A 26,506-nucleotide genomic window follows, 5' to 3' on the forward strand; every position below is an offset into this window, starting at 1 on the left:
ATCCTCTTTGCATTGAGCCAGGGTCCTTTGCTGCATGTCCTTCATCTACTGTTGTCATCTAATAAAGGCAAAAAGGAAATTATTTTTATTTTGTATTGGCTAAAAGCCACAGCCCAGCCTGTTAAGAGATCTGGGAACTTAGTAAAAACAACCTGCATGAATTCTGAATTATCTAATTATATGTTATCCAGAGGCTTATTTGAAATGTCTGAATTGTTGGATTTTAAAATATTTTTTAGTCTTCTTATGCCACCTGCTGGAATGTAATATCAATGCTCTACTCATGTTCCACAATATTTTAACGCCAATAGGCAGCATATCTTAATGGGGGGGGGGGGTCTACAAACATATATTGATATTTGTAATTGTTTAATCAGGATACATACATGTACACCTCTGCCACCTAACAAAATCTCCTTTCCACCATATCATTCTGCCTCACCTCAAGCTCAGCTGGAGCATTTCATCAGCTGCACCACCTGGTTGCGCTGAGGGGCCGTTTGTGGAACATCTGGCAACATGCCGGGTCAGAGCCACAAACCCTGAGAAAAGAAGTGCTTTGTCCATATAAGGCTGCAATCCATCCGCTTCCCTCTTCCTCCCCAGCTCCCTTCCTCTGTCTTTCTCAGACCTGAGGGATATTTACAGAGAGAGTGCCTCGGCCAGCCTGCCCTTCCTTATTAGGAGCGCAGCTTGTTGTCAGTACTTCTACCCTGCAGGACAGTGGTCCATCTCTCTGCTCTCAGACGAGACAAACGGATAGATGACTGGCGTTAACTACACTTTAGTCCAAATGGACAAGAGCTCAAAACACAACGGGGCTCTCACAGCTTTTCACCCAGACGTCTGCTGAACACTCATCCAGCGTGTAATACTCATTTCTACCACGTCAGTCAAACTACTGATGGAGTGTCCACCTGGGAGCATCAGGAGATGAATGCAACAGTCCAAACATACTGTAAATGCATCTGTGTTGTAGCTTTCATCCCTCTCCCCAGTGATGACGGACATCTGGCTACCAGAGCAACTCTAGGAAGGGATAATACAATTTGGGTGAAGCGGCAACAAACAAAAAAATCCAACAACCAGATAATCACAAACCTCAACATTATGAAATGTGATGACATCAGTCACAACACATTATTAATAAGGGGACTCCGAGTAGGCTTCAATGTTATGGAGGGAAATAATGTGAAGACACATCCGTCAAAGTCACGGCATTTTGAATTAACATGTGTGTGAACAAAGCCGTAGAGGTGAATATTACATTTGCAGCGTACAGAATAACCAGGAAGTCGCTACAAACACACGTTTTTTTTATTAGGGTGCAGACATCCATTCAATATATTAGAAAACCAACATGTGAAGAAAAGCTACATGTAATTGTACTTCAAAAGGGGGTATTATTCAAGAATAATATTTATACACATACAATATACATAACCATGCTGCATTGCAAGACAATAATTGACAATGAAAAACTACGAAAATAATATCTTTATCAATGGTAATATTTAAAACCATCATAGCATAATAGGCTTCGACAGAACAGCAATTTTTATAATTGTGCAATGACCTTTGACCTTCAGCTATGGGTAACTTCTCCCTCCACTGAAAGTGAGAGGGTGCTGCTCCGAAATACGTTTGTCTGTCTGGAGGACGGGCAAAGCATCACACAACGGCTGTTGCTTTGCAGAGTAAAGTGCTGTGGTCGACAGACCTGGTTCTGCGGTCATTTTTAAGAGCATGAAGTGTGTCTGTGGTCACAAAAATAAAAATGGATGTGGGGAAGTGCATAGGTGGAGAGGTAGGTGGGTTCAAACACTTGCATGTGGAGACCAAACAACCCAACAGAGTTCTGTGGACTTCCCCGTCGTCAGGACGATGCTGAATGGAAAGACGGAGCCCGATACGAGTTTCAGAGCTGCTTGTAGAAGGGGGGGAAGGAACTACACCAAAACCTTTGTTAGATTTGAGCTGTGAGGGGGGGGGGGTAAATTCGTGAATTTGTGATGCGAGTGTGTTCACAAAAAAATAAATACTAAGTGGGAGCTTTAAGGCCAAAGCTGCCTTGTGCGCTCGTGGAATGTGCACGGAGGAAGTATGTGATGCACTCATAGGAATGCGTGTGCACGTTAGTGTTCCCCTGATGCAGTCGTAGTCGACGGTTTGTGCGCTGCGCCGGCCGCGGGCGTTCGGGCTGTCGTCGCGGCTCGTGTTGCTACTGTGGGAGCCTCTGACCAGAGCCACGGGCCTTCATGCCGCCGGTCATCCTGTGACAAATGCACTGCAAGGCACACAAAAGCCCCTCCAGCTGTTCTCACAGAGCATCACAATCCAAGTCAAGCTGTGGTGTTCATGTACAGAGGACATTCTGCTGCTTCTCTCCCCCTCGCTCTCTCACTCTTTGGCACTTGGAGGAATGTGTGGAAGCAGGGAGGGATGGATGGAGGGATGGATGGATGGCGGGGGGAAGAGGGGGGTGGGGAGGGGGTTTCCCTGCTCTTCGTGTCTCTCTCTCTCTCTCCGCCTATTTGGAGAGTTTGCTGATGACACGGATCAGTGCTCCATTTTCATCTTTAAGCCGCTGGTTGTCTGCTCTCAAATCAACCAGAACCTGGTGGTAAGAATGATGTTTTTATTAAAACAAAATGTAAAAACAGTCTTGATGATTTCATTGTTTCGTTACTGGATAATGAGATATTGGATTATATATTATAGAAAGATTTCACGGGAGACAGTTTGACAAGTTATTCATATCAATGCAATAAACGTTAGTAAAAAGAGTTGTCTCCATAAAAAGTAAAAGGAGGCCGGACACCTGATCCATGTTAAACACAGTTGAGTGGAAGACAGCAAGTTTTGATCAGTCGGTCAGACCTCGGGGATCTTTAGCTGTTTGTTTCAATTAACGTCCTTCTGAGATACATGTAAGTGTTAAAATCTTAAAAGGGGTAACTTAGAAAAGTCAGTTGGCAGAGGACTAGAAATAACAGCACAGGCATTTTCATAAATCATTTAATATTTAACATTTTCAAATAAATCTATATTAATCCAAATATATTTCTTTGTATTCTAGAATCGGGGCATGTTAAAAATGTTAGTAATCATTTTGGAAATGATGTTCATCTGAGAAGATTAATACCAATCTTAGGGTAAATATGAAGTGAGAATGAATATCCAGGTATGAGCTCCCTTTTTATTTTGGAGGCCTGCTAAACAGTTTTGCCAGCTGCAACCAGCAGAGACAGAGCAAGACGAGCTGCCTCCCCTTCATTCAAGTCTTTATGCTAAACTTAGCGAGGCAGCTGCCGGCCAAGTGGTACCGACAGCATATTTTCCAAAATACTTAAATATTCCTTTAAAGAAAAGGACATTACCTATTCATTCTGTATTACTGGAGACGTCAGACAATTATGAGACAAAATTGTGAGAGCGCAGAGATCAGATGGGTTCGAGGGAGTTGTTCGGTAGACAAACAGAAACATCCATTAATGTGAAAAACATCCAAGTTAATGACATGTAACAGAAAACAATTATCACACCCCTTGGGAAACAGGTTTAGAGGGTGTACCGCGTGAAACATCTCTCCAGTGTCCCGCCACCACACTGCCGCCTGCTCAAGCTAAAGCCAAGCGACTCGTGCAGAAGCATGCAAAGTGTCCTCGGCCGTGATAAGACTCGTCTCCTCACCTTTAGCTCCTCCTCCAGCTCTGCCATTCGCCGCTCCAACATCCTCCGGTCCTGACGCCAGGGAAACGTGAGGGAGAGTGAAGGGGCACAAAGGCGGGTGACGTAGAGGAAGAAGGGCCACGGGAGGCGAGTGAAAACAGGTGAGGAAGTGGTTCGAGTGGGGAGAAGAGAGGGGAGAGCGTCAACAGATAGCAGGGGTGGCAGTCGTGAGGCAAAGCAACACAAACGACTACAAAAGGTGCACTCGGTAAAGTGCAGACGTCCGCCGGCTACGCCAGCGACGGCTGTGCTGTGCGATCGAATGATGACAACCCACCATTGGCTACCCCCCCGGTCTAGACACCAGCGGCCTGCCAGGCGTCATAAAACACACTTCATTCAAATTCATATGCAAGCGGCGGTGATTGCAACACACTGCCTGCGGAGCAGCGGCTGAGGTACAGCATTGTGTGTTCTGGTAGTTACATCAGCGGTTATCCAAACACACCGCAGGGAAAAATAAAAGTGAGCCAACTTACAACCAGTAATGTACTCAGGCGAAGAGTTGTACAACACACTTCACTCAAAAACAAGCAGCGATGTATGCAAGGAAATGGCTCCAAGTCCTTGTAGAACACACTTTATCACATCACAGCACACAATTGAACTCAACAGGGTCTAATTTGTGCTCATACACTCAGTAGTACGTGTTAAGTTAGTTCCATAAACTACTAGCAGTTAGTCAAAATAATAAAAGTGAACCGCAGATGACCGTCTGAGACGTACGTAGCAGTGTGTGTGTGTAGTAGGAGTTTTGTGAGCTGTTAGCCAAACAAACTGCAAACTGTCACCCCCCCCGAACTCAGCTGTATTATCACGAGTGGTTTCTACCGTCCGGTGGCTGGTTAATAGGAGTGAGTGAGGAGGGAGGAGTCAGCAGGCAGTGTGAAAGGCGTAAAAAAAAAAAAGTATAAGTCACCGCAACCCCAAAAGGTGCTTGAGCATGCAGCCCTAACTGGCCACCCAAAATATCATGCAGTTTGCTAGTGGGGAACGTGAGATTAGCTGTGGACACACACACACACACACACACACACACAGGTGCCCACTCACTCATTCGCAGACGCACACACCTGGTGGAGATAACGAGCGCTATCGCCATCAGTTGGGATGCGTTACCTTTCTCTCCAGATCCAGCAAGGCCGAACAGTCGCTGAAGCGCTCCTGTCTCTGTGGGACACAACACATTTATAACATGAACGTCGTCACCACAACAGGAGGCCGACGTGATCGCGAGGAAACTTCCTGTATGCAAAAGAAACGTTGTGAATATCAAAGTTCAACCTGCAACACTTGGTGTGTGTGTGTGTGTATCCCTTTGCTCATTCGCATTTCCAATTAAAAGCAAAAACAACCACGATGTCCACAGTGACAGGATGAGGGCAAAGGGAACATCACGGTGGAATAGCACGAGGAGTCATGAAGTTGCCAAGGTCAGTTACACAGGATTATTTATGTTCGCTAACACAAGCTAACTTTAGCCACCATCAGCTACCGGTCATACCAGACCAAGTAAGGATGTGGAGGCAGACCCCTTTGAGTACATTGATGAAAGCAAAGCTGCAATTTATTACTCAAGCATTCAACTTTTCTTTTGAGAGGATGACTTTTCAAAAGATGTCACACAATGCAGATTAAACCCGAGATCCAAATTCGGAGCCAACCTAGAATTCCTGCCTCACGATAAATATGAAGTGAATATGAGTATCCATGCATGACAGATTGTCTTTTTCTAAACTAAGTTAAGCTCGGCAGCCGCTAGAAGCTCACGGTTCCTCCGCCAGGGAGTAAAGTTGGAGTTCACGTCTGTCCAAATTGTCCTCACTTCATCAATTTATCCTTTCAGACAAATGTGTGAAATGGTCAACATCAACGAAGACATTCTTTAGTTCAGACCAAACATCTGTTTTGAGAGGTCAACGTGACCTTGAACTTTAACAACCAAAATTAAAATCTTTTATTTTTTTTTCATCTTCATGTGTTGTGCAAACATTAAAAGAAATTCCTTCCAGAGATATCGCGTTGACAAGTATGGCATGACGTACGTACAGATAGAGAACCTGAAAACGATAAAACACGACCATGGCTGCTGCTGCTGGCACCGAGAGGGAATATTTAGTTTGGAATTTGAAGGAAAAGAGACGTCAATGCTGGTCTTCAACAATGATTTTTGTAAAACCTGTTGATTACTGGTTTTACCACTTTAAGATGCTTTTGACTTTGCATGCAGAAGGTTACAATTACAGTTTGTGTTAGGATTAGGCTGGTGGCAGTTATGATGAGGGTTAGGATAAGTTTACAGGGAAGGAAGGAATGAAGTCAGCGTAATGTCCTCAAATGTCTCAACAACAGAACTGTGTGTGTGTGTGTGTTATCACCTGTGTTGCCTTTTCCAGATCCAATCTAGTCTGGCTGATAATCCTCTGGGTGTCCTGCAGTTGAGACTGGAGCTGACTATTTTCTATGGAGACATCCTCAAACAACTGACACACAAACAAACTGATTAGTAAATAAGTGGGACTAACACACACTTTTTTCCTTCTGATTCATGAATTTTCCCAATAAGAGTTCCGTCTGCTGACCTTCTTAAAATCCTTGCCGTCAGAGCCTCCTCCCTGGGTGCAGTCGTTAAAGGACCTGAGTAGATGAGCAGAGGTCAGAGCGATCATTGACACTTAGCTGGCAGAATGAAGATAGAGGAACAATCAACAGGACAAAGGCTGAATTCATACCTGGAACTCAAGTGTTGGTTTGTCTGTAAACAGAAGATACGAGAAAACAAGTTACATCTGGTTTCTTAGGTTAAGGTCCACTGAACCCCGCCTCCCCACACACACACACCTGTGGATCCAGCCCACTGCCTGAGAACTCTTCCTCTCCACTGGGATCATTCTCATCACTCTGCAGATGACAGAAAAAACCCACAAAGTGTTCATTATAAAATACTGAAGTAAAGTTACAACATTAGTTGTTTATTTTATTTTTAGAATTCCAAATAAAACGATGTTTGTGTCATTTACCTCCCCGGTCCTCTGTGCCTTCCTCCTGGCCCGAGCTTGTCTCCTCTCCCTGCGTTCCCTGGCCCATCGCTCTGTCTCGCTCTCCCCAGTGCCGGCCTCAACATCTGGAACAGACAGCCGTCGTTGAAGAGCAAATCAACCGTTTCAACAACACCCACATTGTCAAACACTACGTTTCTGTTGGAAAGGGGAAGTGGTGATGTGTACCTCTCCTGTCAGATGCCGGAGGGCAGGGAGTGCCAGCAGGCTGAGTGAGGCCCAGCAAGTCAGACTTCTGAAGACTAGCAATACGAGACCTCCAGCTCACTTCCTGTAAACACAGCATCCCCTGCTATGTGATGTCACATGACATTATATAAGAGTAGCCAACACAGGGCTATAACTGATATATGGCTCTCACCCCCTCCTCTCCCTTTTTCGCCTTTGCCTCTTTTTCCTTTGCCTCTTTTTCCTTCTCCTTCTCCTCCTCCTCCTTTTCTCTCCCTTTGTTGTCAGTCTTCATCGTCTTCTCTGCCTCCTGCAAATCTGTTAGTGTCACCCCCTTGAAGAGAAAAAGAGAGAGAGCACCGTCTTATGCACCAGACTGACAAACACAAGTGCTTCTGCGAACATCTGAACGTATGGTGTTTGTACCTGAGTGGAGCGGCGGGACTGCCGTGCATGTCTGGAGCGAGCCTTCCTCTGTGCCTCCGCCTCCTCGTCCCGCACTGGCGTCAGATATGATCTACACAAGTCACACGCGTTTAGATTACACGCAGCACCACACTTTACAAATGTGAGCCCTTTGCCATCCACACAGCCGCGACTAACTTGCGCCTCTGCTTGACCTCCTGATCTCCTGTGGTCGTGCTCCGAGAGTTGGAGGAGGTGGTGACGGCAGATCGATCCTTCTTTTCTGTCTGTTCCTGAGAAAGTCTTACGGAGAGAGGCAAGAGGTGACTAACAGGTATTTCAGACTAGCGAGTAAAATGCATGTACAAAATGAAATACCTCTGGGACGAGACACTATTAAGGCGGCTGAGTCCAGCAGAGCTTGTTCCTGTGCTTGCTGAGGTCACGGTGGGGTCATCCAGTCTCTTTCCGTAAAATGAGCTAAAAAAACAAGGCAAAGCCCGTCGGAAACAAAGACATCTTTCACAGCCACACACTCACACACAAACACACATTAGTATTTACTGCTGGGGGGATGTAATAAGCTGTGACACACCAAAACCAAAAACACACACAAACAGGAGAGCAAACACAGGCAGTGAGCAGCACGACTGACCTGTGAAGCAAAGCGGGGGTGGAACTAGTGAGATCAATTCCTGATTGACTATGAAGGCGCCGGGTGTAAGAGGAGCTACGACTTAGCCAACTGGGAGAGAGAGAGAGAGACGGTGACAAGGACGTATATGCAGTGACTCAGACCGACTGATTCTGGTCTCACAAGCGCAGAAGTAAACGAAAGCACCGGCCCACCTGTTGGAGTTGTCAGGGCTACTGTCTGGAATACTGAAGAGTCTCCGAGTTGGGATTGGCGGTACCCGAGCGAGCCTCGGCTCCTGAGAACAGGGGGTGCGATCGGTTCATCAGTTTTTATTTATGTGACTTATGTTTAAAAAAAAGGCTTTATTTTGAGTTTTGAGCTTTTACAATAACTGGTTTCATGGGTGTATAATCCTTGAATCCCGTGAGTGGCTGTGGAGGGTACCTTGGTGTCGGCCTCAGAGCTGAGGCGGGGGCTGGAGGCAGAGCGGGTCATGCCCAGGAGAGTCTCTGGAGGTCGGCTGGGGTCCTGGCTGGTGTCAGACAGTCCAGCTGAGCCCAGAGTCACTGAGCTGCCCGCCTTCCTCAGAGACGTTCTCCAGGAGCCCGGGGCCTCGGGGGCCGGGGGCTTGCCTGGGTCCTGCTACAGAGCCAGCAACAGTCATCATCTGTTGTTCAGCATTGTTATCACGCAGCTGAAGCACACACTTGATGTTCCCTCCAATAGCTCTGTGTGTTACCTGTTTCACTTGGCTGGCTGCAGTGCTCATTGGCATGGAGGTAGGAAGCAGGCTGGTGGTGTTGCGTTTGTTGTTCAAGTTGTTAATGATCTCTCGGTTTTTCGCTTTCTCTGCAAGAGGTCAGCAATAGATAAAACACCACACGTCAGTTCCTAAATACAACATATTACATGAATATTGTACGACAGGGGTGTCAAACTCATTTTCACCGAGGGCCACATCGGCCTCATGGCTGCCCTTAAAGGGCCGGTTGTTACTAACACGGTATAATTCTAACTACTCCAGAACATATTGTTAAATAAATGTCTTTGCATTTGTTTATTGTTTATTTAGGTGTACTTATATAAATGTATAACTATATATGCAAATGTATTTAATATTATAAAATAAATCTATTTAATTTCATTATATTTATTTTAACCCACATTACTTTATCAAAGATTAAACATACATTATTACATTAACTTTGTTAAAAGCTTTGTCACAGTTGAGACAGGTGGTTCTCCACTGGTCTGGGTAGTGGTTCTCCACTGGTCTGGGACTGTGGTTCTCCACTGGTCTGGGGCTTTGGGACGCACTATCACCCCTGAATGACAAGCTGAGACCTAAATCGAGGGACATTTTTAACTTCTCAAATGTATTTAATGAAAAGATGGTGCAGTTTGAACCTGAGAGTTCAGAATATCACAGAATGCACAACAAAACTATTTAGTAATATTCCCTTTTACAGTCAATTATGAACCAACAAGTGAATCTTAAGGACACAAGGTAATACAACATACATTACTACTCAGTAACTTCAGACTTTAAAAAATGTCTAAACAGTGCTTTCATGCATAAACATGAAATAAAAGTCTGGTTTTAAAAAGCCTCAAAAGATGTAATGCATGTCTCACTCACTGAACCTATGACACATAAAGCTGCTCTACAAGTCAGAGTCTTGAGGAGCAGCTTTTACACACAAACTATAAATAAATTAAACAAGGGTAAATAAAAAAGATTCACATATTCAACATTAACTTTTCTTCTGACGATATTATAAATACTGAAGATGAAGCAGCACTCACTTCAACCTTAGTGACCACTGACGTAGACCTGATGGAGGAATTCATAATAGGGGAACTGGGGATGTTTGTTAATACAAAGTCAATGTGGTCACACACGCACGCACGCGCGTCTGGATGTCCGCCGGGCGCGTGAATGACAGGACGCGAAAAATGCGCCTCATTCGGGCTGATTTTTTAAACTCGGGCGGTAAAAGTACGTGAGACTGTTGAAATGCTCCGCGTGACGTCACTGACGTCATCCCGTTGAATCAGAACCTCCGGAGGATATCGATCGTCTGGAAGCGGCCGTTGTGCGGTATTAACTGGTTTTTGAATTAACTGGTTTTGGTACGCGTGCATGAGGCAGATGTGCCGTAGGAGTGGCCTCGAGTTGCCTCTCAGGACCCGTCTCGACTAACTAGGAAATGCACATTTCCATCGCTTAGCCTCTCTGTCACGTTCTTTTTATGTAACGCTAATGTTTTAAAGACTAAACACGGATGACTTTGCTGTAAAATGTGATACCTGTTCGGGAGGCTGTAGTTGAGACGCCGAGGACACGGAGCGAGGACAAAGTAGGTGACTCTGCTGGTGCCTGTTCAATATACTACTAACTTCAATAAATACTTGACAAAATGCTCTTGTTGTCAGTCTGATATTTATGTTATACGTCGTTATCTGACGTCAAGTCGATGTGAGACCAGTTTACTCTTCATACAGTGTGTAATGAAGCATGTAGCCCGTTGTTTACACCCAGCTCGCCCACCGCTGTCAGCTGGGAAACTGTGATCGACTCAGATTAAGTTGTGATACCACAACAAGACTTTGTGCTGTCTTCACATCTCTTATGTTTTATATTCGAGACTACGGATCAACATATATCCTCGTAACTATACTCTACCCTGTGCAGCACTCACTGTCCAGATTAAACATGACTGTTACCTGTTGTTTTGTTACGATAAGGACACACATAACTACACACAGGAGTGAGCGTGTCTTTTGACACATGACGGGGGAGCAGCTTGCTCCAGCCTTCATTTAGGATTTCGACGGCATTAACGAAACGTTTTCCACCTTCATGACGAACATATCACTTGTTCACTGGCGATACAAAAAATAAAAAAATGGATTAAGATTAACGCCAAGAATCGAACCTGTGATCATCTGCGACCACAGGGCCTCCTAACTTGCATCCCAACTACCACACTGAGCTATAGAGGTATATGGGTTGATTAGAGTCAGTTTAAGTTTTAGATGAATAGATGAATCACTCATAGTGATAATCAGTAACTGCGTTTCCTATTGTCGCATCAACTTTAATGCACAAAGCGGCTGTTGCCTATGCAATCACGTATTTGAGTTAGATGGGTCTATGATGTTAGAAGAAAAGGCAGTCGGTGTTAGAATATATTATATAAATATTAATGTCTTCCAAAGTTACTTTATTACTTACTTAATTTGCTCAAAGTCAGTTTTTGTTATTGTAAAGTACATTGTAATATAAATCTGGTTATCGGGTGAAATACCTATAGCTCAATGGTAGTTCACAAGCAACGAACAGAACAGCAGGTGCACAAGTCGGCTGTTCGATTCTTTGAGAAATCCGTGTTTATATTATTTTTGTATTGTCGGTTTAGATATTTTTTTATCACCAGTGAACAAGTGATATGTTAGTCATGAAGGTGGACAACGTTTCGTTAATGCCGTCGAAATCCTAAATGAAGGCTGGAGCAAGCTGCTCCCCCGTCATGTGTCAAAAGACACGCTCACTCCTGTGTGTAGTTATGTGTGTCCTTATCGTAACAAAACAACAGGTAACAGTCATGTTTAATCTGGACAGTGAGTGCTGCACAGGGTAGAGTATAGTTACGAGGATATATGTTGATCCGTAGTCTCGAATATAAAACATAAGAGATGTGAAGACAGCACAAAGTCTTGTGGTATCACAACTTAATCTGAGTCGATCACAGTTTCCCAGCTGACAGCGGTGGGCGAGCTGGGTGTAAACAACGGGCTACATGCTTCATTACACACTGTATGAAGAGTAAACTGGTCTCACATCGACTTGACGTCAGATAACGACGTATAACATAAATATCAGACTGACAACAAGAGCATTTTGTCAAGTATTTATTGAAGTTAGTCGTATATTGAACAGGCACCAGCAGAGTCACCTACTTTGTCCTCGCTCCGTGTCCTCGGCGTCTCAACTACAGCCTCCCGAACAGGTATCACATTTTACAGCAAAGTCATCCGTGTTTAGTCTTTAAAACATTAGCGTTACATAAAAAGAACGTTAGAGAGGCTAAGCGATGGAAATGTGCATTTCCTAGTTAGTCGAGACGGGTCCTGAGAGACAACTCGAGGCCACTCCTACGGCACATCTGCCTCATGCACGCGTACCAAAACCAGTTAATTCAAAAACCAGTTAATACCGCACACCGTCATCCAGACGCAGCTCCTGGAGAAGCTGCGTGCGGCTATGGATAATATAATATGTAATATTAATATTATTAACCCAGACTCGAGGGCTTGATGGTCCGACGTGTGTGAGACTTCCTCAACAGCAGTGTGTATTTCTTCCGTGGTGGACTGTGGTAACGAACTGTTATATGCCACGATAAGCCTCGCCCCCTCTCCGGCGCTTCTAGCGCGAGTCTAGAAAACATGACAAATAGTCCGGCGACTGAACTCACGCGAGTACATTTAGGCTGTGTCTACTACCGGACACTTTACGAAGTACACTGCAATACAGTGCACTGACATCTGTAGTGCACTCCGTCGCTGATAAGTGCTGTCTCAAATGGAACACTTACGTTAACCACTTGGCGGAAGTGACGGACGCAAATCTGTTAACGGCACCCGCGAAATTAAGCCGGGAGTGACGTACGCAAATCTGCTTGAGATACCCGCGAAACTTAAACTGACAAAATGAATGCACTTCTTGCCCTCTTTTTGTCCCTTGTTTACCCCTTTCTCCACCCCATGTGGAAACTGCGATACCTCCACAATCGCGGCAGGAGCCTCCGTGGTCTACCGCTTGTGCTACCGCAGCCATCTCGTCCGCCATTGTTTTAGAAATAAAATGAAAAGCTGGCGAAAGGGCTCCTCCTCTTCCGCTACGTAGCCAAGATGGCGTCCGTTTAGGGCGAGTAGTGTCCATCGTTTTACACTGCATTTTTTGCCCGTTTGCAGTGCGCCATCCGGGTACTTTCAGTGCATTGAATTCTGCTGGTTTTGTCAGTGTGGCGCCCTAAGCACTGAAAGTCAGTGCTCGAAGTGCTCAAGTGTCCGGTAGTAGACACAGCCTTAGTAAAGCAACGCAAGGGTTCGCCTCTCCTCTGGCTGAACGCAGCAGGAAGGAGAGTGAACAGACCGCACTCGGCTGCAAAAAAAAAAGACCGTCAAAATAAAAGCACAAGATTTTTTTTCTCCCTTTTTTAAGAAAAGGCATCATATTTATTTCATGCCGTCGCGGGCCACATAAAAGGCCACATTTGGCCCGCGGGCCATGATTTTGACACGTATGTACGTCATCACAACCCAATACAGGCAAGAGCAGCTTCTCTCACCCGACTCTGCGTCGCTCTCCGATTCGCTCTCCTCCTCCGAGCTGGAGCTGCTGGAGGCCTTCCCCTGGCTCAGAGGCTGGCTCTGTCCCGTCTGACCGTCGTCCTCCTCGTCCTCGGCCGGGCTGCTCTGCAGGGCAGGAGGTGGGTGCTTCTCCCGCTCGTGCAGGCAGATCTTCTCCTTACTGCTCATACGAGAGATAGAAGTCCTGCAGGGGCGGGGCCAAGGTGGGGTGGAACAACAGGTGGCATGCAGGGAGCTGATCAGTGAGGGCAATCATTCCACATGCAGCCAATTAGAGCGAGCATGCGCTGATCCACACATCAGTGGGTGAAACAGTGGGTCATTGTCTGGGATGCTATGTGTAACACCGCTGTATTATCACTAGATTACAATTTAGTTTAATGTAACTTAAACCTACAGCTTTTTACAATATTTCCTCAATATATGATAACTTTGCAGCATCCACACAGGTGTGTTGCAACTAGGGCGGCTCCCTCTCAGTCGTGTAGTCGGCCAATTAGTCGTTTGGTCTTGGTTGGCCAAGATTTTTTAAATCGATTATTCATTTTTCATTGTTTTTTTTAATGCTGAATGAGTTATTTCCAAGAAATCTTATGAGCACATCTCTGGTAAACACAATAGTCGTGCTTTTTGTGTGATTCTTTGTGAAGAAACTCTTAGTAGTCAAGGAAAGCCCTAGTTGCAGGTTACCATACACTGCATATTACAAAGTATATGTTTTGCACTAAATGTGTTATTTTGGTGTTGTATGTATTGTGCTTAAAGTTATGCCAATTTAAAATTCGGTAACTCAATGGCATTGAGCATTGTGTATAAGGATCCTTATTTGTCATTTAATTTGCCAGATTAGCCAAAAACAATAATTACAATTTTAAGACAGTTTTGAGAATACAATGCATAAAGATAGATTACTATTATCTATGATCGAGGAAGTTATCCATATTGCAAACTTAAAAAAGCTATAAATGCTGTTAAAAAAAATATTCAATTAAATTAGAGTTTTTCCTGATTAATGCATTGTTTTAATTAAATTGTCTTTCTTCCTTTTATCATTATTCTTTGTGATGCCAGAGATCCATTAGCCAGAGTTGATTACTATTGTTCATGTCTTTTGCAGTGTGAGACACTGAATTTGAGGTATTTATATAATTTTCTCTAATTGTTGTGTTTTGTATTACAAACAGTAACATTTAGTTTTCGGTGTGAACTGGGACACATGGTGTGCGCTGCCTGCTCCATCTACCCAGTGTAACAACAGTGGATAGATGCAACAAGGTTCAAAGGAATGCTGGGACTGTTAACATCATACCTGCATGCAAACTAATGGTACTGGGATGACTGGGAATTCAGCTGAGGAACAGCGTAGCGTGTGCCCACATACACACACACAAACACATGCCCACACACCAACACACTGGCACTGACCTGCGTGCACGGAGTGGTACTATGGAGATTTGCGGGCTGGTCTCAATAACAGCTGCCTGTTTCTCCTTCTCGCTGCGTAACTGAAGAGTAAAACATAAACACATATAAACACAGAGAACATTTGCCGCTGTAAAACTATCAATCATATCAGGTTTATCTAACTTAGCGAGATAGTTGTGGAGCCTCTGTGAAGGCGGACTCACTGCGTTCTGCTTCTTCTGCAGCTCCTCCAGGGTGTCCACCAGCTTCTCGTCTGCAACATCTAGAGGTGTTTGGCCCTACAAGGACATTCGCGGTGCATCATTCGTCACGCCGCAAATAAAAGACTTCAATTTATATAACGGCTTGTGCTGAGCAATGGTTGTTTGTTTCTGCACTCACCGCATTGTTGACGGCCCCCATATCGCACATGTTGTCAGCCAGCAGGGAGCACACCTCCTCCTGCCCCCAGTGAGCTCCGGCGTGCAGGGGCGTCCACCCGTCGGTGTCCCTGCTGTCCACGTCGTCCGCCCCACACTGTAACAGCACCCTGAAGAGGGGCGGAAAGAGGGGGGGGGGGGATGAGCGATATCCATGGAGGAGAGGCTTTGAATAAACGCCATTTGATTTGGAGACGAGAGCCGACTGGCTGTCAGTGCGGACCGATCCTCACTTCAGGACTTCGATGTAGCCTTTGGCCGCAGCAACGTGCAGAGCGGTCGCCTTGGTGTTCGGGTGAGGTGTGAGGGTGCCACCGCCCGCCAGCACCGCCATGGCGTCCACCAGCATGACCCTCTCCTCCTCCTTTCGGGCCTTGTCCACATCGATAGCTGTGATGCACATGTGAAACAGTGGCAATTGAAAAACGCAGACACACTCGCACACAAATCAGATGTTAGACCTTTGAGAACAGAAACATCACCAGTGAGTATATTTAGTCGACATAGTATATGCCACTGACAACACACTAAATGTTCCATTTCCTATTCATTCATCATCTGTAATCTCAGCTGCATGATGGATCTCTGCAGTGATAAAGACACCAGCCTGGACCCTCAGTACACTCAAGTACTATGTGGGACACAACGACTCTGTCCTCATTTTCTTTGCCTATTTGCGTCTTCTCTGAGCAAGACGTGTGCTGTAAACGAGACCTTTTGTAAAGACGGAACACAAACGCAAAGCAGGTTTTGGGCAATTTTGTGAATAAGAGTTTATGATTGTTTTCGTTCCAAGTAGACAGAGCTCTCTGTAGTTCCTAATGTATTCCACTTTTAGAGAAATTAGCCTAGCTGATGCCAACGCTCATTGAAACCACATGGGATGAACAGTGAAGAACATAACATCACTTTCATGTGAAGACAGACTTTGAAAGCCTCTAGTCATCTGTGAAACAAGTCATGTTGCTGACAGCTCTTAGTTCATTTGGCAGAATTATTAACCATGATGAAAATGTTGATGAAAAAATGAAAAGACTTATATTACTGGCAACAATACAACAAACTACAGGAAGTGATTTTTTGATAGAATGGCAAACATGAACCAGCAAATGTTTGGCAAATGTTTTCCGAAAAAAAATATTTCTGAGGAGAACATAAGCCATAAAGATCAAAGGCACAGCCGTGTCTCAACAGGACAAACTAAATACAGCATCCCGCTTGTTGGAGGGGAAGCGTAAACGTCGGTACGGAGCGATTCCTCACCTTGTTTTTTGATTTCCCCTTTGAGGAGCCTCTCCATGGCGTCTTCGGTGGATACGTCCAGAGGAAGCTCTCCTTCACTGTTCACCGCCCCGACATGAGCGCTGTGTTCTATCAGGTACCTTTAAATCAGATAACGAGGGTATGAAAACTAAAACGCAGCCAGCATACAGTGTGGAGTTAAGAATTAAACAGTTGAGCTATACATAGTATGTCCTGCAATATTATACATACTCTACACAACCACAACATGTTAACACCGACTCAAAATGAATTCACCCCTCCGTGGGGTTTTTACTATTTTATTGCATTACAACCTTTAATTTGATTTTCATTTAGTTTTCATGTAATGTGCCGACACAAAATAGTCAACGTTGTTTTAGTGAAATAATAAGAACTTGAAAAAAATGTTTTTATTAAAGATGGTATGTGCATAATAAGAAATTCAAATTTTGTTTACAATTTGGTGTTGGTCCATTACATAAACTTAAAGTTGTAAATGCAATGCAACGGAATAGGAGAACACCAGGAGGGGAGGGTGCTTCAGCGAGGCACTTCAAGCTAAATGGCGGTGATGTGTCAGTGTGCCGACGGTCAACACTCACTTAGTGATCTGGATAAAGCCGCAGGAAGCTGCAGCGTGCAGAGGAGTCCAGCCCTCGTTGTCCCCTCTGTTCACATCACTCCCGCTCTCCACCAGGAACTGCACCATCTCAGCATTTTCATCAATGCAGGCCTGCCAGAGACACACGACCACATGATGGATTGCGATGCTAAGTGTTTATCGTTGGTCGTCTATGATGAGAATCCCCACTGCGCACATTTATAAAATAAAACGGAAACCAGACAGCTTACGCCGGTCAGCGCTTAGACCCACTTCATCTTAGTTTGTTGTGAAAGTTAAAACTGCAAGCGCCTCCAACATCAAGTCTGTTTATCTGAAGCACCGGGACTAAAACAATGACTACTGTATACTTTTGATGTTGGTCTGTGAAGTGGACTGCTAAAAGCCCTCAAGTACTTTCTGAAAAAGTCATTTTGTGGCGAGAGTGAAACAGCGAATCTATTTAGCTGTCGAGATGAGATCCCATTGTGACCGAACACAAGTCCCGAGATGAATCCCTTGAGAAGCTCATGAGATTATGTTATGATATGTGACTTTGATTTCAGCTCAGTTTATGAGAAAAAAAACTTTAAAGGGTATGGTAGGATCTGCGTATACCACTTTTCAGGTGAACAGTTTTGTATACTGCAAAAAAAACACTGGTTATCAAATCATTCTTTAAACAAACTAAATAATCATAAAACTTGCCAGTGGGGTTAGTTTAGTTTTTATTTAAAAAGATCACAAAACCTTATCAACAGCGGTAGTTTTTATTCACTTCTAAAATTTTAAGTTGAATTAAATAATGATTGCTAAAAATGGCTTTTAATACAATTAACTTTTTGCATTGTACATTGGCAACTAGCTCTAAACAGATAAAGATCAGCCTAAATTGAAATGATGTTTAAAACAGTGTAACTTTTTTTAAATAGCCAGTAGTAGACAGATCGTCCAGCCCTGGAGTTGTGTTACTAACGTGCATAAAAACACTTAGCCAGCAGGTTGCTCTAAAACAGAAATAAATCAGCCTGAATTTAGTTTTAAGAACTCAAATATGAGTGAAAAAGATAAATCTGTAATAGCTACACAAAAAAAGGGGAGGGGGAGAAGACAGTACTATTATTTTTACAGGTGAAACTAATTGATGATATTCCTTTTTTCCCCCACTTCCTAAACGAGGACCGTGTTTCTTTGTGAGATTGTATCGCAAACATCTGACGAGACAACATCAAGATGGTGATTCCTTTTGATGCGACGTTTCAAGACAATGACCATCATCAGTTTACTCTGCAGGACGTCACAGCAGCAAGTGTCGGTAATCACACAGCACCCGCTTAAGCCACCTAAGAGGCTTTGCTTTTGGGCCAATCAACTTATCACAAAGCTGCAACAAGTCTCCACCCTCCTTCAAAATGTCAGATAATTAGTGAGGCAGGAAGTTGGAAAAGAAACGCGGCTGTTTTAAGATCCTGAGGTGAGGCTCGTAGTGCAAAGCAGAGCCAGAACTTCGCAAGTCAAAAGCGGCAGCAAAGGGGGGGATCCCCCTGAACAAGTGGGTGCTCCAAGCTGGATGAATGAACAGAGGGCACCCTCTGCGCTGCGAGGGTGCACACACACAGCCTCCCAGCAGACTCCTTCACTGGGTCATCAAGTGACTCATTGTGGAAATCGCCTTTGACAACAGCAGTTTGTGCGGTTTGAGGAATGTTTTCCATTTCTTCATTCAAAATCCCTAAAGTCCCCACCATGGGGAATTGGCAAAGGGGAGGAGAAAAGGGAAGGCAGAGAAGAGGAGATGGGGGGGGGGGGGAAGAATAGAAAAAAAGCAGAGCGAGGAAGACAGAAAGGCTTTGGATGGAGAGGATGGAAAGTTTGGAGAGCGTGGGCCTATATTTAATTCTGGTCGCCAGGCAACCAATGAGCAACAGGGGAGAAAGGGATGGAGGGCAGGAGAGGGACCACACTGGGTGACAGCCCAACATGTGGATCCACCAAAAGAGGGCACGCTCCCCCAACATCCGGGGGATCGTGCTCGCTTCGTCATCCGCACCGGTTATGGGAAAGTAACTTCATCAAACGCACACAATTGGCTTAAGAGAATCGCAACCAATCGTCTCCAAGCATGACGTCACTGCGAACACACAGCTGAACCGCAACTCCGCTCCAGTGGGCAGGAAAATTAGAAGCGCAACATATGTTAGATCGACATGCTTGCCTGGATATCAAAGTAAAAAAACAACAACAACATGTGACTGAGAGTTCAATGGAGACACAAGCAGTGTGTTCTTGACACGCGGCATCATAAAAGCAGAGGAAATAGTGCATCAACGAGGGCTCGTGTGACAGTGATGGAGTCAAGCCTGTTCATATGTGTTATTACTGCAGGGGAGGGAGGGACCTGAAGACTGAGCTGCATTAAGACTGGAACATGTTGAGAAGAAGTGGGACACGCAAACGCAACGAAACTGAAGGTTGAAGTCTCCACTTTGATGTGGCCACATATGCCCTGTTAACAGTGGTAGTCAACAGGCTGCCGTTTGGTTATTCACTGATAACCTGTTGATCAGAAGATGGAAATAACCCACTGTGTTACCACCAACTGTCTCATAAGCCTGCCAGTCGGTCTGAAAATGAGCACCCAGACTCGAAGGGGGCCAGTTGTTACTGGCGGCTGCTTATTGCTCTCCCCATATGTTGAACATCCCTACATTGAAGAGTAGAGAAAGACGCCTGTGGCTCAGATGGCCCAGTCGACCAACGGGAAAGATGAACTAACACAGGCCAGGAAATGTTGCTGCTGGGAGCCTCGAAATAAACCCGACGTGATACACTATAAAGTGATGAGTTCCGAACGTGATCTGCTACTTCCATGTTAAAGTAAACGGGAATAAATGGCGATGGGTTTTCTACGTTAACTCCACGGTGGGATAAGTTCAGTTGACTTAGTGCTTCTTCGCTGCGAGGATAATTAACGGATAACCGTGTAACTGTTGCCGCCGGATGAGCAGGAGTTAGCAACAGTTAACGCTAAGTTCTAGACTAAGTGCCAAAGAGTAACTTTAACGTTCCTACCTGATGAAGCGCTGTCAGCCCGTCTATGTTGGCGTGGTTGATTTCGGCTCCCTGCCGGAGTAGCGCTGCCACCTCCTCCTGGTCTCCGGCGGAGCAGGCGGCCATAAACACCGCTCCTTGGGCGAACCGGACCTTCGCCCGCCCCGTCACGGAACCGCTCAAAGTTTCCCGAGTCTGCGATCCCGTCTGATCCGTATCCGAGCCCAGCCATCGCTGCAGCTGATCCTGCCGTCGCTGTTTGGCAGCTTCAGACCGGGAATGGTCAGTGGCCGCCATCTTCCCTGGTCTGTCCCGGACAGATTCAGCTCATGGTACGAGGAGAAGCTTGGTTTGTGTCGAGCCTGCCCCGGGCTGTGCCCCCTGGTGGAGACACGCGGGAAATGAATCCGTGAACTTCATAGCGAACTTCTGACTGAGTGGCAGTCTCGTGCTGCCTTCAGGGGCGAGTCGGAAATTCCTGTTCAGTCGGAGGGACAATGTCTTTTCTTCATGAAACAAGTCTAAAACAATATCAGAAGTGTAATTTTCTCATAGAATATGTCATAACTTAACCCCAATATATTATTGATAATAATACTACGACTGCGGTATATTTCATTTGAGCTCTATGCTATTCCAGGACACAAACACTTCATATCTTGCGATTTTAACATAACTTTAACATTTAAAATGTTTTTAAAGGGTATTTACATTGTTTTTTACATTTTGTATTTGTGTTCAATTGGATCATGTGGTTTGTGGGGGTTTTGTGTGTAGTGCTGCATAACCTTTGGGGACAAATACAGGGATTGATTGATTAATTGATTGATTGAATACACACATAAAAAAATGCTTTTAGTTCCAAAAACAACATTTGTTACGATCTCACTCATTTTGATTGATTGATTAAACTCAGATTAGTTTATTTTAGAGAAGAATATATAACATAACACAACTTCTAAGAGAGTGGAAAAGTATGATCACAATAATGTTATATTAATCTAGGTCACTTTATATGTTTAAAAAAAAGCATCTTACCTGATCCAGTCTTATCTTCTATACTATATTGTAGTATAGGCTACATGCCATATGTTAATATTTGTACACTGATTTATTACAATAAACTCTATACTTCTATTGAAAGGGCTTATCTAATCTCATTGAATAATATACATGTTTCTAATATTACTATAATCACAAAACTAATATTGTTAGTGATTATTCCAGTTGTGGCTTTTATCGTCGCAGCGTGTCATTTTTGAAGGGATTTTTTAAACTAACAATGTAATTCATGTAATAGCAAAATTAACTTAGCAACTAATTTCCTATACATATATATATATATATTACATTCCACATTTCTTATTGTATCCTTCAGTCACTGACCTGCAGTTGTTTAAAGAGCCACATTATTCCCGTGCTTTAAACTCACAAGTTAGGGATGAACTGTAATTATTTGCGATTTTGCTGGGAACATTTGCGCCTGGAAGCCTTCCAAAAAGTTCTCAAGCCCTTGAGTCTCTGTTTGGTTACGTTACTGATAGTGTTCCCTGCTCTGTGCGCACTTTTCGCCGTAAGTAACAGCCTTTTCTGGGTAATGTGAGGATCATTGTTGTTCAACTGAGTATTCACAGCAATGCAACACAACACTCATGACCTGCAAAACAATACCAGTTTATTTAATGATCACATACATATTATTCCCTGCAACAATTTGACAATGTGCTATATTCCCCTGGCTATTGTTTAGTTGAAGTTCAAGGCACAACATTATGTATTGTATTACACAGTATAATACAAGTTTTCCTACGGATAGGATATTAACTAGGAAACTCCGAAAGTGCATTTTAGTTTAAATTATTTGATTATAAAAACTATCATCTTTTTTTATTTACTATTTGCATTAAATGTAAAATTTTAGATTTTTTAAAACAGAAATTCAAGACTGTGTAGAGAAAAAGAGTTGTAACTTACATGTGAGTACATCTAGATGATATAAACACTTTTCTATTAGTGGATAAACACAGCACAGCTGTTTTGTATTTTACATATACATATTTGTAAAGGCACAATACATTGCTATTCATACATCATAAAGCCAATATCCTTTCCACAATACTGCATTGATACTTGCATGAATAAATGAACTTACTACCTATAACAAACAGATTGGTGCATCCACTGTTGGTCAGAAGTGACTCATAACGGGATGCAGGAGGAACGTTTGACTACAAGTCCACAAGACTACATTCCACAAAAACAATAACGTTGACCTTCTTTTAAGAATGCTACTTCAAGTGTACATTTATACTTTGTAGCGAAGGACAGCCTTATCCCTCCCCCCACAGGAAAAGTGGGTGGAACCTAAAAAGTTGATAAATTAGAGCACCTGTGAGCAGGAAAAGAGAGGGAGAACCAGCAAACATTTGGGGAAAAACCAACATGGTGACCAGAGCGAGGAGCGAGAGTGGGTGAAACTGGAAAATCAAGATTTGAGAAGCAGATGATCCAAGTAGCTGTCAGGAGCCCCTCCCGACCAGATACTGCTCGGATGCCGAGAATCTCCTTCCCGAAAGAAATACGCTACAGATAAGTCCTGTACACCCTCCTCTCCAGGCCCGACCTCTCTGTTTCTACCAACGATCCCACACACACACACACACACACCTTCCCATCTTCTGAACTGGACTCTACAGGACATTTCCACCCTCCTGCCATTGCACACATCCCACTGCCCCACACACTTATTTCATCATGGTTTTGGAAATGAGATGTTATTTAATTACCGGGATAAGAGAAATATTTCAGTTATCTGTAGACTCCTTTTGAGTCGGGTTTTCCGTTAAAGACAGTGTTCGTTCGTTTGACCGGAAGAACTATATAAAAACTTGAAAGACACTGAATGAACTGTATTCCGGGTTGTGTTTTTTGTGTTTTGCTTTGTGTCCTGCGTGTTTTTTGTAGTGAAGGAACGGGCTAGCCAGCTGGGCCCTTATTGTTGAGTTAGTAAACTTAAAATACTGGGTAAATGAGATCCTACGCTACAGAAATGGAGCCAAACGTGGGGCGAACCACGACATTAAGTTAAGTTTTAAAAAAATTGAGAAAATTGAAAAAATATTGAAACAAAAGTTCAAGCTGCCATTTTGTGTTTTCTTTCCATGTCTTTTCACCTGATTGGGTTTACTATGCTCTGCAAGGTTTAAATGGTTGGCTCTTGCTTTTGACTGTTATTGTGGCTAAATTGTTTTGATGGTTGTTGTAAATGTTTGCTGTGATGATGCAACATGTGAAACTCTCCCCCCTCACACAAATTGTTTAGTGATATCACACTCACCCATTGCATAATGGCTACTCCCCTGTCTTCTACCACGTCACGATCAGTTTCACTGGACATAGAAGCTCCTGATGTTCAAACCCCTGACCATACTTATAGTGCCCACCTACACACCTACTTCCCAACTCCCAGTCAGCCTCAATTCTTGACACCTGACATCCATGGTCATCCATTTCACACATACTCTCCTCACCAAGATAGATTGCCAACTATCAATCAATCCCTTGTTTGGGAAACCGAAGGTTTGCATCACTCACCTAATCCAGGAGGTGGCGCACAAAAACGCACAGCTTCCACTGAGTCTTCATTATCACCGTCTCAATGCAAACTCCCCGGAGTACTCCCTACTCCAGCCCGAGACTTGAATCGGATTGCATTGAGAACCCAGGAGGGTTGGGACCGGATGCAAGAAGAACTGAACCAACAAGGACAAGCAATAAACAAGCTTACTGAGTGCTTGACAAGAAGTCATAATTCTGTGAATGAACGACTTAAAGTTCTGGTCGACACTATAAGTACGAATCATTGTCAACTTTTCACCAAGATTTCCTCCCATAACGAATGTATGGAAAAGGAGATGGATAACATAGTGAAAGGAATCAAAAGAATTGTGGAAGAAGAAGTGAAAAATTCTGAAACCTCCCTTCTATCAGAAATCCGCTTTATGACAGAGCAACTTCAATCGGAAGTACAACAAGAGCTCAGAGGTTTTAGCACCAATACGCAAGACAGTATTGGACAGTTGGCAAAAACCCTTGAAGTAAATAATACTGAGATACAAAAAGTGACATCAACTATTAACACAATGAAGGTAGAAAATCAACAACAGTTACAAAGTATTGAACAGAAAACCTATCATCTGCAAGAAAACCTGGAATTGCTTACAGTGAAAGATAAATCTACCCCATCTTCAAGTAATAGCGCGTGTCCAGTAGATCAAAGATCCACTTCTGAAACCACAACCCCCGCTGTAATAAAAAGTGACCATATCAGGATTACCTTCCCAACCTATGGAATGCCAAAGGATGATCCTGATCCTCTCAATTATTTAGCTAAATGCCACGACTTTCTTGCCCTCCATCCCTTATCCGACGCTGATATTCTGGCAACTTTCCGAACCGTCCTACACGGTACCGCTCGCGACTGGTGGGAAATAGCCAGATCTAGAATAAACGCGTGGAGCGAGTTCGAAACTAATTTTCTAAAAGCTTTCCTCTCGGAAGATTATGAGAATATATAGAATAGAATATACACTTTTATTAATCCCCAAGGGGAAATTAGTTCTCTGCATTTAACCCATCCTTAGTTATTAAGGAGCAGTGGGCTGCGGTGAGGACGAGCTGGCAGAACGTGTACGAAATCGAAGACAAAACGAGAATGAAAATATCCGAGATTTTGCTTTCTCTTATAGAGCTCTGTGTAGAAAATGGAATCCGTCTCTCACAGAATCTGGCATAGTTAAATTGATTCTAAAAAACATTAAACCCCTTCTTGCTAGTCAGCTTAGAGGTCGAGTTGACACTGTTGAAGATTTAGTTCGCCTTGGCCATCAATTTGAAAAAGACTACCAACAACAACTTGACTATAACCAGAGAATGAGTAGTAAAACTGTGAACCCCATGCCAAAAAATACGACCTCAGGTCCACCTAGTGATAGATCCCGGCCCTCTGTTTTATGCTGGAGATGTTCCGGTGACCATCCTCCAGGATCCTGCCCACAGTATCATTCCCCTGGCCCTTCCTTTAATTATAAGCAGCAGACTCCCAAGTTTCAAAAACCAAAAGGAACGCCTGGTAATGGCTCGGTGTCTGTTGTCAAAGCTAAAAGCTCAGTTCACTCTCAACAAGCGCAGGAGTCATCTCATTCAGAGACTACATGCCATCCTGTTGCAACTTCCTTTAGTCCAACACAGCTACATTTCCATAGGTGCATGGCGTGGAAAAGCTATCGTTGACACAGGAGCCAGTTACACCCTCATTCATGAATACCTCTGGATGGAACTAATAGGAACAAAAGCGGAAATTAAACCATGGGAAGAAGGCCCTTTGTATCTTGCTAATGGAGAGGCAGCTAATCCTATTGGATGGGGAACCCTTTCTTTAGATGTTCAAGGGAACATTTCCACTCTCCCTGTTGCTGTACTCGGGCCAAAAGCTCTAGCCTATGGCATGGTCCTTGGACTTTCCTTCATTTCAGATGTTGGAATGGTAATCAATGTGGCTGATAAATCGTATAGTTTTATGTCCAACCCCTCTGTTACCTACCCATTCCAGCCAGGTAATGCTAACCTACCCCCCAATAGAGAGCGTAACAACCAAACAAACACCCAAAGGACACCAAACTCTCCAGTCAGAACTCTTTCCCTAATTAGTTCTGTACCTCCTCCCCTGCTCTCATTAGAACCAGTACGAATGGACGTAAAAGACTACATCAACATTGCTGTGTCTGAAGCAAATGTGCAGGAGGAAGAAAGAAAACAATTAAGACTGCTCCTTGAGTCTAACCCAAAGGTCTGTAGCAATGAACCTGGGAAAACTGATGTTCTGCAACACACCATTTATACCACAAACTGTGTGCCGATAAAACAACGTCCTTACCGAATGTCCCCTGTTAAGCAAGCTATTGTGGAAGAACAATTGAGGGAGATGATTACTCGTGGAGTTATTAAACCGTCCTATTCTGGATGGGCATCTCCTGTAGTTCTACCCCCAAAGAAAGATGGAGGTCACAGATTTTGTGTGGACTTTCGGAAAGTTAATGCTGTCACTGAAACAGACGCTTATCCGCTTCCAAACATAAATGAAATCCTTGAATCTCTTTCTGGAGCTTCCATTTTCTCCACCATTGATTTAAATAGTGGATACTGGCAGGTACCCATGGATCCGGCTAGCAAAGCCAAAACTGCCTTCGTCACACACGCTGGATTGTATCATTTTAATGTCATGCCTTTTGGTCTAAAAAATGCTCCGGCCACCTTCCAAAGGCTCATGGAAAGAGTTTTGGAGGGCCTGCGGGGTAAAATCTGCTTA

General features: G+C 43.9%; 1 protein-coding gene across 6 annotated transcripts; it reads right to left on the reverse strand.

The window, feature by feature from the left end:
* Positions 1-1,295: 1,295 nt before the first annotated feature.
* On the reverse strand, positions 1,296-20,521 carry zmp:0000001167 (protein phosphatase 1 regulatory subunit 12A). 6 transcript variants are annotated; one of them, XM_056416383.1, is made up of 26 exons: positions 20,161-20,520; positions 17,090-17,220; positions 16,488-16,606; positions 15,458-15,614; positions 15,187-15,334; positions 15,009-15,083; positions 14,806-14,885; positions 13,359-13,564; positions 8,741-8,850; positions 8,446-8,643; positions 8,214-8,296; positions 8,020-8,109; positions 7,743-7,844; positions 7,563-7,667; positions 7,386-7,476; positions 7,153-7,293; positions 6,960-7,062; positions 6,753-6,856; positions 6,574-6,633; positions 6,465-6,487; positions 6,315-6,369; positions 6,111-6,215; positions 4,852-4,902; positions 3,694-3,744; positions 3,381-3,397; positions 2,529-2,617 (listed from the first exon to the last, which is right to left on the reverse strand). In XM_056416383.1, exons 1-25 carry the CDS (start codon positions 20,434-20,436, stop codon positions 3,395-3,397), a joined length of 2,667 nt encoding a protein of 888 aa, XP_056272358.1. In that variant the 5' UTR covers positions 20,437-20,520; the 3' UTR covers positions 2,529-2,617; positions 3,381-3,394. The 6 variants fall into 6 exon arrangements, with proteins under 6 accessions (XP_056272356.1, XP_056272354.1, XP_056272359.1 ...); XM_056416381.1 differs by lacking the exon at positions 3,381-3,397 and having other exon boundaries at positions 1,296-2,617; positions 13,359-13,540; XM_056416379.1 differs by lacking the exon at positions 3,381-3,397 and having other exon boundaries at positions 1,296-2,617.
* Between the last annotated feature and the right edge of the window lie 5,985 nt (positions 20,522-26,506).

Source organism: Pseudoliparis swirei, chromosome 6, assembly GCF_029220125.1.
Source record: "Pseudoliparis swirei isolate HS2019 ecotype Mariana Trench chromosome 6, NWPU_hadal_v1, whole genome shotgun sequence".
NCBI classification, from domain to species: Eukaryota; Metazoa; Chordata; class Actinopteri; order Perciformes; family Liparidae; genus Pseudoliparis; species Pseudoliparis swirei.

Excerpts from the sequence above, each read along its gene's own strand:
- zmp:0000001167 (XM_056416379.1), bottom strand. The coding sequence starts at position 20,436 with ATGGCGGCCACTGACCATTCCCGGTCTGAAGCTGCCAAACAGCGACGG. Across the intron at positions 7,845-8,019 it reads ACCCCCGCTTTGCTTCACAG|CTCATTTTACGGAAAGAGAC; the intron begins GTCAGTCGTGCT and ends TTGTTTTTTTAG. Across the intron at positions 7,477-7,562 it reads GAGGTCAAGCAGAGGCGCAA|ATCATATCTGACGCCAGTGC; the intron begins GTTAGTCGCGGC and ends TGACTTGTGTAG.